The following is a 12,249-nucleotide window of genomic DNA, read 5'->3' on the forward strand; positions in this document are numbered from 1 at the left end:
GGGAATTTATCACACTATTCTTGATCCGCTAGATATTTATCCTTTTGCAGTCTCTTATCTTAATTAGCCCCGTTTATCAATTTTCTTCACATGATACCCTTTTTTTAAAATTCATTGGCTATTTGGTGGTCAACATTTAACTACTTCAAGCATTTTAGCTCACTGCCGAGCCCTGTCGAATCATAGTCATCTATTCAACACTTCCATCTGCAGTGCTTTATTAAAAGTTAGAGAGAGGATTTTTCCAAAAAGCAGTCTTAGATTTGATTAAAATTTGTTTTGAAAAGGTTTTGAAAAGCATTGCATTTAAATGTGATTACATGCAAGCCAATGATATCACGACCATGCTATATCACTCATACTCATTTCAACCATCCACTCTCAAAAGAGGTGAAAATTATTTTAGTTTTTTTATTTTGTCAGTCGGTAATGATATGCACTGTACAACATTTTCATAAATGAGTGAGAGTTGCAGAATTCTAAAGATGCTAACTACTAACAAAAGATGTCATAAGAACAAAAACAGCCTTTTACAGTAATTCAGGACCAACACAATTTTTGTTGCCTGCAAACAAAATACCTTTTTCTTAGCAAAATTAATTCAATTACGCAGACATAGATTGGAGATTTAATACAGATTTGATTCGATTAATACATATTTTAGTCAAAATCATACTAAAATATTTTAAAATAATTAAAGTTTGGTGTTTGATGTAATTTGTTCTGCATTTGGGGGTCCTTCTCTCTCCTCACAGCTGTTTGGTCAGTGTAGGTCTCAGGGGAAGGAGCAGGCCTCTCCCTCCATCTCTGCATCGATAACGGCCGAGAACCTGGCTTCCTGCTCCGGGCTGAAGTGGTTCTTCCAGTCCCCCACCACACCTTACACACACACACACACACACACACTCGATATAATATATTTAAGATGTATGATGACTAGGGCGTTTAATTTGAAACTGTAAACAACTTTTGACACCGTTAACACATTTTCCAAGTTTGAGTCGAACTCAACATTTTTACTTTCTGCAAACTGCTGCCAACTCCCCATCCAGAGATCTGAAAAAATGCAATTAAATACATTCTGATTAAGATTATTTTGTAATTCCGTTCTCCATAATGAAATCCTAGGATGACTATAACTAGTGCACTGTTTTTTCAATAGAAAAATATTTACTTGGGGTCAGAATTTAGTAAATTATAAAAAAACGATAAATCATGAAGAACCATTTAAACTGGTTCCCAGCTCTAAAGATGGCACTTAGTTAAATCTAAGTCCCGCAATAACTTGTAGAAGGTCCTGGTGGCCTCAGACCTTTCTTTACCTTTCCTGAGGAACGGAGACTTGTCAAGGTCCATGATATCCTGAGGGACCAGCGAGTAGTTGGACATGCAGTTGGTTTTCATGCTTTTAAAGCAACAATGCTCCGCTATCCTCTCAATGGCTTCTTCGCTGAGATTACTGCCCAGGAACGACGAGAATCGCCTCAGAGTTCCACGCAAATCCTGCGAAATAGAAGCAGGAGAACCCACATGATTAAGGGGCTGTGATAGAATGTTGATAATGATAAAAAAAAAAACACCTTGACGCTTTAATGTTGCTGTTTTAGAGGCGTACTGATGAACATTTCTAAAACATAAGCTTTAATAAAGCAGTTGACCTGTCTCTGTCCACTGGTTTTTTGGAATGAGTTGCTAACCAGGTACCAGTTGACCACCACCACTATCCATGGCGGCTGGGTGATGTATTGTATTCATTTAAATTCGCTAATTATTTTACTTGTCTTTTCAGAACTTTTCAGTTTATGTAAAATAATTAAAATGAAAAAAATCAGACCACCCTGATGTGGTCTGGAACCGCTGGATCCCTGGTTCTCATGAATAGGCTGAGTGTTGAGCTACCTTACCTGGACCATTTCTTCATACGTGATGTAGAGTATTCTGTCTCCCAACTCATTGTGTCTCCAGCTCTTCAAGTGCTCCGTCCACTTTCCAAACATCACTGCAGACACAGCATTAAGAACAAATAATGAAAAAATGCAATTAGTTCTTCTGCTACACTCAACTAGTGGAATAGAATGTGATGTGGTTTGAAGGCTGACCTTCGCCCTCCAGAAACTTGTCCATGAACTCCTGGAAGGTTCCGGGGTCGTCCAGAAAACTGGCCATCTTGTGGAAGTGGAAGGACGACACCATGACATCCTTGGGGTTCCGTGTCACGTAGATCACCTTCAGGACGGAAACATGAATAATTGATCTTCCCCAAAGACGACGTTCTTTGGGAAGTTGTGTTTTAATGTTGAGAGCTCAACCTTCTATCCGCCCCACCTTGGCTTTGGAGGTGTGGAAGGACCGGGGCAGGAGGTGGTAGGGAAGGTGTGAGACCAGTGGCCGTGGAGACGGCAGGTGCTCTAATACCAGCTCCATCTTGGTCTCCTCCAGCCAAGGAACCCGGTCCCAGTTTGGGATGGTTTGGACTGGGGTCAGATCCCCCCCATTCAGCACCAGCGGGAGGATCTCCTGCATCCAGGTGGTGCCTGAGGAACGGAACGACAAGTAGGAATAAAACACTTAAACTAAACAGGACAAGAAACACTTAAAGAATTTGGATAGATAGATTAGGATAATAGAACTTTATTGCTCAACCTGGAGTTAAAAGAAAATTCCCAAACTGACTGCCAATCCACTTGAATAGAATACATTTTTAAGTCTTCTCATCGCTTACAAAGATTACACCGCTCCACCAGAAAAAAATTCCTTTTGTCCTCATTAACACCGCTGTTTGTGGACGTCTGTGTGTGCACGTGTGTTTCTCTCTCTCAGAAACACTCACACGCTCACACGCACGCACACACACACACACACACACACACACACACCCTGGCTGGGTGTGTTTATGCATCAACCCTTTGTCAGGTTCCAGCAGCTTGACATTACTCAACCTCAACCCTATGGTCCCAATATGAAATCTCAGATATTTTCAAACAAAATCTATTTGCATTTATTAGTAACCTCCCATTTTTTATCTGCTTTGGTGATACGATCAAGGCTAGGAGGGACCCAAATGCACGACATAGAGACGTTAGACAGACACGGGTAAACAAAGGAGGTTTATTTGGAGACAGTGGAGATGACAGGGGGGGTCCAATCGGGTTGGAAGGGGTCCGAGCCAGTGGGACTATTGGGCCAGGTGGAGCAGGACAGGATAGGACTGGTGAGGACTGGAAAAGAGCGATCAAGGTTCCGGGTGGAGGGACGGAGAACCAGGCTGGACGAAGCAGGACAGAAAGACTTGAACGAGGAGAGCAGACAGGCAGGTTAGGACAAAGATGAGCTACTTAGACTGGACTCGGGACTGGACCTGGGACTGGAACTGAACTCGGGACTGGACCTGGGACTGGGACTAGGGCTGGACCTGGGACTGGGACTGGACATGGGACTGGGACTGAACCTGGTACTGAAACGGGAACTGGGAGTGGACCTGGGACTTGTGTGCCCTGTTTACTACAAATCTGGCCCAGGTCCAGATATTGTTACGGGACGGAGGACAGATCTGGGTTCTCTGGGGGTCGACCCAGCCTCAGGGCGGATGAGCGAGGTAGCTTCGGAGAGCGGCCAGGGTGCCGGTTCGGGTGCCGGGTTCGGGAGCCAGACCGCTCGGGGGGGTCGACCTTGCCTCAGGGCAGATGCGCGAGGCAGGTCCAGAGGACCAGGAGGCCGGGTCCAGGAGCCGGACCGCTTGGTTGAGCGCTCGGTCGACCTGGACTCAGGGCAGGAATGGACTGGACCTCTCGAGAGGCGGCCGACGACTCTGAGGCAGGGATGGCTGGACCTCGGGTGAGGCGGCAAACAACTCGGAAGCAACGACAGGCTGGACCTTGGGTTAGGCTGCAGACGACTCTGAGGCAGGGACGGTCTGGACCTCGGGTGAGAAGGCCGACGACTCTGAGGCAGGGACGGTCTGGACCTCGGGTATAGGCGGCCGAGAAATCGGAGGCAGGGACGGGCTGGACCTCGGGTGAGGCGGCCGATGACTCGGAGGCAAGGACGGGCTGGATCTCAGGTGAGGCGGTGGAGGACCCAGAGGCAGGGATTGGCTGGACCTGGGGGGAGGCGGCCGACGACTCGGAGGCTAGGACGGGCTCGACCTTGGGTGATCCGGTCGCCAGTCCGAGGCAAGGATGGCCTGGACCTCGGGGGAGGCGGCCGGCAACTCGGAGGCAGGGATGGGCTATGGCCAATCCCCGAGGCGACCAGCGGCTCGGGGATTGGAGTGGTAGACTCCGGAGTAAGGGGAGGTGGAGACGGGGGCCACATAATTTCCACTGGTTGAAGCAGCTGGCAGAAGTCAAGATCCTCTCCCCAGGAGACTGCGAGTGTCTGAAGGAAAACATGTTCCTCCCCTTCCAACACCTCCTTCGACATGTCCTGGCAGGACAAAAGCAAGGGGTTCAGCGGAGACATGGGGATGCCGGACCGGCGAGCACCGGCCGTGGAGACTGGAGAGTGCAGGACAGCGGAAACGCGTATCGAGTATCGAGTATCGGGCTCATTGGCTCAGGCCTGGGGGCTAGGCCAAGGCCCAGCTCCAGGGTTGCAAACCCACATCTGATTGCTGGGAGTGGGTGCCGGGGGACGAGGGGGGAGGTGGGAGCCAAGGTGAGGGGTGGAGCGGGAGCCGTTGGAGCTGGTGGAGCCGGTGGAGCTGGCGGGGCCAGCTGGACCTGGAGGCTGCTCCAGGCCGCCGAGTTGGTCATGCTGCCCTAAGAGCAGGCCCTGGTTCCGGAGCGTATGACGGTACCCCTCTGTGTTGACTGAGTCCATGTTTTTTGGCCAGATAGCCCTGTTACGATCACGGCTAGGAGGGACCCAAATGCACAACACAGAGACGGTAGGCAGACAGGGGTAAATTAAGGAGGTTTATTTGAAGACACAGTGAAGACGACAGCAGGGGTCCAGTCAGGTTGGAACGGGTCCAAGCCAGGACTATTGGAGCAGGTGGAGCAGGACAGGGCAGGACCAGTGAGGACTGGGAAGGAGGGAACCAGGTTCCAGGTGGAGGGAAGAAGAACCGGGCTGGATGAAGCAGGACGAGGAGAGGAGACTAGTACAAGGACGAGTACTTGGATACACAGACTTGGCTCTATGGACTAGGAAGGAGCTAGGAGAGATACAACTCAGGTAGTGATGGACAGAATGTCATCACAAGGGCTCCTCTCCTTTGTGTGTGTGGGGATGGGGGTTTTACCTGTTGCTTGTTGATTACTCTAACGAGCAACAGGCGTACAGCCACACTGATCCTGGACGCAATTACCTGGACCCAGGATGGGAGTGGCTGCTCAAACCACACCACCCCCACACCAAATAAGGTTTTGCATCAATGTTGAATTAACGTTAAATTTAGTATTGATGTTGCAAGCCGAATCAACGTTGAAATTGCAATGATGTTTAACATTTTGCTTTTCAACATTGAATAAACTATACATTTCATTTCCTCTTCATTGTACACTGTACACAATTGTTCCTTCATTATATTTTAACCTAGTTTGCAATTGGATCAACATATGACAATACTGAATCAGTGATTTACATATTCCATGTTTTCAAGGCATTGTTCAAGTTTGGATATGCAACTTAATCCCTAAACTATATATACAAAAATAAAGACCTCTAAATAACACAGTGGTAAAGGTTGAATGTGATCAATTGAGACTCCCTGGAAAAATAGATTATGGCACCTACTTGAATAAATATGAGGGAAAGTCGCTGTTACAATTTATTTTCCATGGATGGAAAGACGTTCTTTCACAGACAGTCAGATTTCAAAACTGTTCCAGAAGGTGCAACTGCTCAGGCAACACAAGTAAAACATGAAACCGTAAAAAAACAAACTAAAAGAAGTTCCACTCCAGGCAACTATAAAAACAGGCCGAATGGGGCATGGGTAAACACATGCAAATCCTGACTTTTTTCCCCTTGTGAATGCCTGAACAAAATGTTTCAGTGTTTAACAGCAACACTAAAAAGAGTAAAATATAAATATAAAACTTTGATCTATAATTGGTCCAAAGCTTGGATGGGCAGAGTGCACTTTTTCGCTCTTGGAAGGTGTGTGACAAGTTCAAAGGTAATGATAGACTGACAACCAGCAGATGTAGAGTGCTTTTTCCATACTGCATGTCAAATTAGGACCATACTCAACTTACTGCACATGTATAGTTTTTGAATTAGTAAAGACTGTGGACCAGAAGAAACAATAGTAAGTGATTTTATTCACTTCACCTGAATGTAGATGCACAAAGATGATCATGAAGATGAAACATTTGCTGCTCTCTCCTCCAGTTCTTGGAAGTCTACCTGTGTTGGCTGGCTTTATCTGAAACGCTGGCCCATCAGTGGATGTGATCGCAATTTTTATTGAACCTCTTATTTTATAAGATTTAACTAACCAGGCATCTCATCATGGGTTTTAGTCATATCACTTTTCCATATAAATGATGTTATGCCTTACAAATATTGAATTAACTTACCTTTAAAAGTTGTGGCATAAAATGTAACTATTTTTTTCTTCTTTCTTCTTTTATCCTTTTTTTGCCGCGCTCTGCCGATGTTTTGACATCTTTCTACCAAGGATTCATAAAATGCCGCAATGTAGTTTTGAGTCATTCGTGAACAATTTGTTCTTTTTGACCAAATCTTTTAAGTGAACGAAATGAACTGAATCCTTCCCCAAAACGTTTGGTTCATTTGAGTATCCGCCTAATATATATTATATAACATCATATATAATATGAATCTAATCTAATATATTTATGTTCTAGAGAGGCTTTGCTGCAGAATTTCAAAGTTAAGGTCTCACATTTGTACCTTGAAATGGCTTCCTTTCTGAAACTGGAGGTGCTGTACAAATACATGGCTCCATAAATTCTGACAATGACTGATATATTTGTGTTCAGGATAACAGACTACACACTGACCTCAAACCAAGCATTCTCACTCTATTATTTTAGACAATTTACGGATTAAAATTTCCACATCATTACCTTGAATTACTTTAAGTCTGAAACTTGGGGTGCTGCAAAAACACACTGCTCCTTACAGTACATGCATACATTTTTACAATGTGAATCCATCATTTGACGACGGAGTTGCGAGTGACGGCTGGTTTGACCGCAGTGCTCTGCCATGGCGTGCCGCCCCCAGGCGCCAACAAACCTACCAGACTTTGGATAGGTGACTGTCAATATCTCGTCGTGGAACTGGTAATCCTGCGCAAACTTCAGACTGTGCACAGAGTGGGTCTCACTAGGCAGCAGCAGCCCGTGGTGGAGGAAGTACTTGTCGGAGCAAGTCGTCATCTTTCAGGGAGATTCCACACGGAGACCTGAACAGCAGGAAACTAACGTGGAAGCAGAAGATGCCACTCAGACTGGGGAAGATGACGTCCCTGACACGGGACTCCGTGTCTGGTGACGTCATCCGACAGCTGGGTTGATGGGACGTCAGTGAGAATGCAGCACTTTGTTTAAAACTGAATGGAATCTGTCCCTTGGGGAATTTTTTTTAACAATTGTGTAATGACTGTATATTTGCTTGTTTACACAAATAGCTAATCAGCCAATCACATGGTAGCAACTCATTGCATTTAGGCATGTAGACATGGTGAGGATGACCTGCTGAAGTTCACACCGAGCATCAGAATGGGGAAGAAAGGGGATTTAAGTGACTTTGAACGTGGCATGGTTGTTGGTGCCAGATGGGCTGGTCTGAGTATTTCAGAAACCGCTGACCTACTGGGATTTTCACACACAACCATCTCTAGGGTTTACAGAGAATGGTCCGAAAAAGAGAAAATATCCAGTGAGCGGCAGTTGTGTGGACGAAAATGCCTTGTTGATGTCGGAGGTCAGAGGAGAAGGGCAGACTGGTTCAAGACAATAGAAAGGCAACAGTCACTCAAATAACCACTCGTTACAACCAAGGTATGCAATATACCATCTCTGAACGCACAACACGTGGAACTTTGAAGCAGATGGGCAACAGCAGCAGAAGAACACACCGGTGCCACTCCTGTCAGCTAAGAACTGGAAACTGAGGCTACAATTGGCACAGGCTCACCAAAAATGGACAATAGAAGATTGGAAAAACGTTGCCTGGTCTGATGAGTCTCGATTTCAGCTGCCACATTTAGATGGTAGGGTCAGAATTTGGCCTAAACAACATGAAAGCATGGAACCATCCTGCCTTGTGTCAAGGGTTCAGGCTGGTGGTGGTAGTGTAATTGTGTGGGGGATATTTTCTTGGCACACTTTAGTACCAATTGAGCATGGTTTAAACACCACAGCATGCCTGAGTATTGTTGCTGACCATGTCCATCCCTTTATGAGCACAGTGTACCCATCTTCTGATGGCTACTTCCAGCAGGATAATGCACCATGTCACAAAGCTCAAATCATCTCAAACTGGTACAAACTGTACTCCAATGGCCTCCAGTCACCAGATCCCAATCCAATAGAGCACCTTTGGGATGTGGTGGAACGGGAGATTGGCATCATGGATGTGCAGCCGACAAATCTGCAGCAACTGCGTGACGCTATCATTTCAATATGGACCAAAATCTCTGAGGAATGTTTCCAACACTTTGTTGAATCTATGCCACCAAGAATTAGGGCAGTTCTGAAGGCAAAAGGGGGTCCAACCAGGTACTAGCCAGGTGTACCTAATAAAGTGGCCGGTGAGTGTATATTGTATACAACAGAAACTGTGTGTGACCTATCTGTCCCGTCCCCTGGCAATCAACAGGTTGGAGTCTCAGGAGTGGTGGATGATAGTGTTTATTGCTTAGCTGTAATAATGCGGCACAAAACATGAAAAATGGTCAATCTTCTTTAGGACAAATACAGCCTCCCACAGCAATCAGACTATGCGCAACCCTTAATAATACAGTATGGCTATGTATTTGTAAGTCTATATCTAACATTTGGATATAGCTGGAGCTGTTTACATTTTTTTTCGTGGTTAAAATAAAATCCATAGTCTTTTTTAAGTATATAAAGAAAATAAATCAAATAAAATAAGCAAAAATAATCAAGCAGAAAAATATACATTGGCAATACTACCAAATTAGAAGAAACTACTATCTTCCATTTCATATTATTTATAAGAGACAAAAACGTTGTACTTTGATGCACTCTGCTGGACAAAATTGGAACTGCATCACCCTATCCCTTATTAAGGATAATATTATAATATAAGAAAAATTCATAAATCACTAGAAACGTTGGCTTGCAATAATGCGGCACAAAACATGAAGAATGGTCAGTCTTCATGAGGACAAATACAGCCTCCCTACAAAGAGTGCATGGATATTTTTTAGTATTTATAGAGCTTATTGTGCGTAATCACCGGGTGTCATGACATTTCACTGCATATATGTATGAACGCATGTATATGTATGTGACAAATAATCTCTTGAACTTGAACTTGAACTTGAACTTGAATTGCATTAGCCAGCCCAAACTCACATGCCCACATTAGTTTTCAACACTCGGTTATAAAAACACAATACATCCATTATTTTACACCAGACTTGCAACGGAGCCCACGGAACATGTGCTCAATCAAAACCCACAAACTTCATGTGAATATATGTGCTATTAACAACTTTTATGGCCCATTTATCCAGGATCATTCAATCACGCCACTGAACACAGCAAGTCGACAGTGCGCGTCTGTGGGCATCCCAGAGTTCCATCGCAATATCCACACAAATTAAATTACCCAGTACCACCACAGGGTTGCACTGTCCGTATTTATGCGGGAATCTAACCAACATATTAACACTATTACATACACCCCCCTTAAACTCTGCGAAATTGCGGCAACATAATCTACACACATTCAAAAAACAACAACGGGAAAGATAGGAAAATGAAATCACTTCTGGTGTATCATGAAGATCGTCACTCGTTATGTCAGATTGGAGATTTTCCACAGACTTGGTTAGATTAATACATGTTTTAGCCGAAATCACACTAAAACATTTTAAAATAATTCAAGTTTGGTGTTTGATGTAATGTGTGAATGCAAAAGAACAAGAAATTGAAGTATTAGAAATAAAAGTTTGAGTTGGTCATACAAAAATAAATATGTACGTTTTGACGCAGTTTACACATTTTGACTCAAACACACCAATTTTGCTTTCTGCAACCTGCCGCCAACTCTCCATCCAGAGTTTTGAGAGCGGCTTGTGTTGTAAATCCGTTCTCAGTGCAGTGTTTTTTCAATAGAAAAATATTTCTTTGGGGTCAGAGTTGAGTTAATTATAAAATTACGACTAATCATAATTAATCATTTAAACTGGTTCACAAGCCCTAAAGATGGCACTTAGTTAAATCTAAGACTAAATAACTTGTAGAAGGTCCTGGTGGCCTCAGAGATTTCTTTACCTTTCCTGAGGAACGAAGACTTGTTTGAGTCCATGAAATCCTGAGGGACCAGCGAGTAGTTGGACATGCAGTTGGTTTTCATGTTTTTAAAGCAACAATGCTCCGCAATCCTCTCAATGGCTTCTTCGCTGAGATTACTGCCCAGGAACGACGACAATCGCCTCAGAGCTCCACGCAAATCCTGCGACATAGAAACAGGAGAACCCACATGATCAAGTGTCACGATCCTCCCCTGCCTTGATTCTCTGTCTATCTGTCTCTGTCTCCCTCTAGCCCTCTCTAGCTCCCCCTGTCTGCCTCTGGCTCCCTCTGTCTGTGTCTGCTGTCACTTAATTTCCCTGTCACTGCACACCTGTCCCCAGTCAGTAATCTCACCACCTGTCTCAACCTTCCTCGTCGCTCCCCTTGAATTCAGCCTGGTCCTATTCACTCTGTCGGTGTCGGTTCGTGCTTGTGTCTCTGCCTGCGTTTCGGCATGTGTCGGCTTTTCCACGTCGCCTATTCCACAGCCCTCTGTTCCACGTCCCCCTGTGTGTGTGCCCTGGACTCTAAGCTCCTGATTCTCCACCTGCTCCTCTGCTCCTGGCCCCTGAATGAGAATTCCCTGCCTGGTCGTGAGTCCCTGCCGGTCCTGATCCCCCTTCCGTTCCCTGTTCCCGATTCCTGTGGCTTCGAATAAACCCCTGTATATCCTCTCAAAACTGTGTGTCTTGCATTTGGGTTCCTCCTCTTGACCACCACTTAACAGTACGAAGCAACCAGCCATGAACCCAGCTGAGCTTGTTGTTATGGCATTCATGTCATTCCTCACCCGGGGCCAATCTCTAGCCCGCTGGCTAGCTGTAGGCCTGCTGGTCGCCAGCATGGGCTGGACCTCGGATGAGGCAGTCGACAATTCGGAGGCAGAGACTGGCTGGACCTCAGGTGAGGCGGCTGACGACTCGGGAGACAGGAACGGGCTGGACCTCGGCAGAGGCGGCTGACGACTCGGAGGCAGGGACGGTAGACTCCGGAGTAAGGGGAGCGGAGACAGGGGGCACGTAATTTTCCACCGGTTGAAGGCTAGCAGCTAGCAGAAGTCAGGATCCCCTCCCCAGGAGACTGCGAGTATCTGGAGGAAAGCAGGCTCCTCCCCTTCAAACACCTTCTTCGAGGTCTCCAAAGTCTTCGCAGAAGAAAAGCAAGGGGGGCAGCGGAGACATGGGGGTGCCCGGCTGTGGAGACTGGGGAGCTGAGCAAGCTTGACCTGGAGGCTGCTCACGGCTGCCAAGTTGGTCATGCTGCCCTAAGAGCAGGCCCTGGTCCCGGAGCGTACGGCCGTACCCCTCTGTGTCGGCTGGGTTCCATGTTTTTTGGCCAGATTGCACTGTTACAATCAAGGCTAGCAGGGACCCAAATTTATGACACAGAGACGGTAGGCAGACAGTGGTAAATGAAGGAGGTTTATTTGGAGACACAGTGAAGATGACAGGAGGGGTCCAGTCGGGTTGGAACGGGTCGAGCCGGCAGGACTATTGGACCAAGTGGAGCAGGACAGGGCAGGACCAGTGAGGACTGGGAAGGAGGGATCCAGGTTCCAGTGGTGGGACGGAGAACTGGGCTGTATGACGCTGGAGGGAAATACTTGAACAAGGAAAGGAGACAGGCAGGTTAGGACAAGGATGAGATACTTGGTTACACAGACTCGGATCTATGGACTAGGAAGGAGCCAGGAGAGATACAACTCACGTAAGTTAGCTGACGATCTGGCGATGAGTGACTGGGGAGCTGGAGAATAAATACAACAGATGGTGATGATAGGTCT

The 12,249-nt window shown here is 46.0% G+C and overlaps 1 protein-coding gene across 1 annotated transcript; it reads right to left on the reverse strand.

The window, feature by feature from the left end:
- Positions 1-775: 775 nt before the first annotated feature.
- On the reverse strand, positions 776-7,476 carry LOC307233505 (sulfotransferase 2B1-like; the record flags this gene model as incomplete). Its single annotated transcript, XM_080004841.1, has 7 exons — positions 776-879; positions 1,323-1,503; positions 1,905-1,999; positions 2,100-2,226; positions 2,326-2,534; positions 7,217-7,355; positions 7,402-7,476. The coding sequence occupies 7 exons, from the start codon at positions 7,474-7,476 to the stop codon at positions 776-778; spliced, it is 930 nt and encodes a 309-aa protein (XP_079860967.1).
- Positions 7,477-12,249: the final 4,773 nt, after the last annotated feature.

Source organism: Zeus faber (genome assembly GCF_960531495.2).
Source record: "Zeus faber genome assembly, chromosome: 8".
Lineage (NCBI taxonomy): Eukaryota > Metazoa > Chordata > Actinopteri > Zeiformes > Zeidae > Zeus > Zeus faber.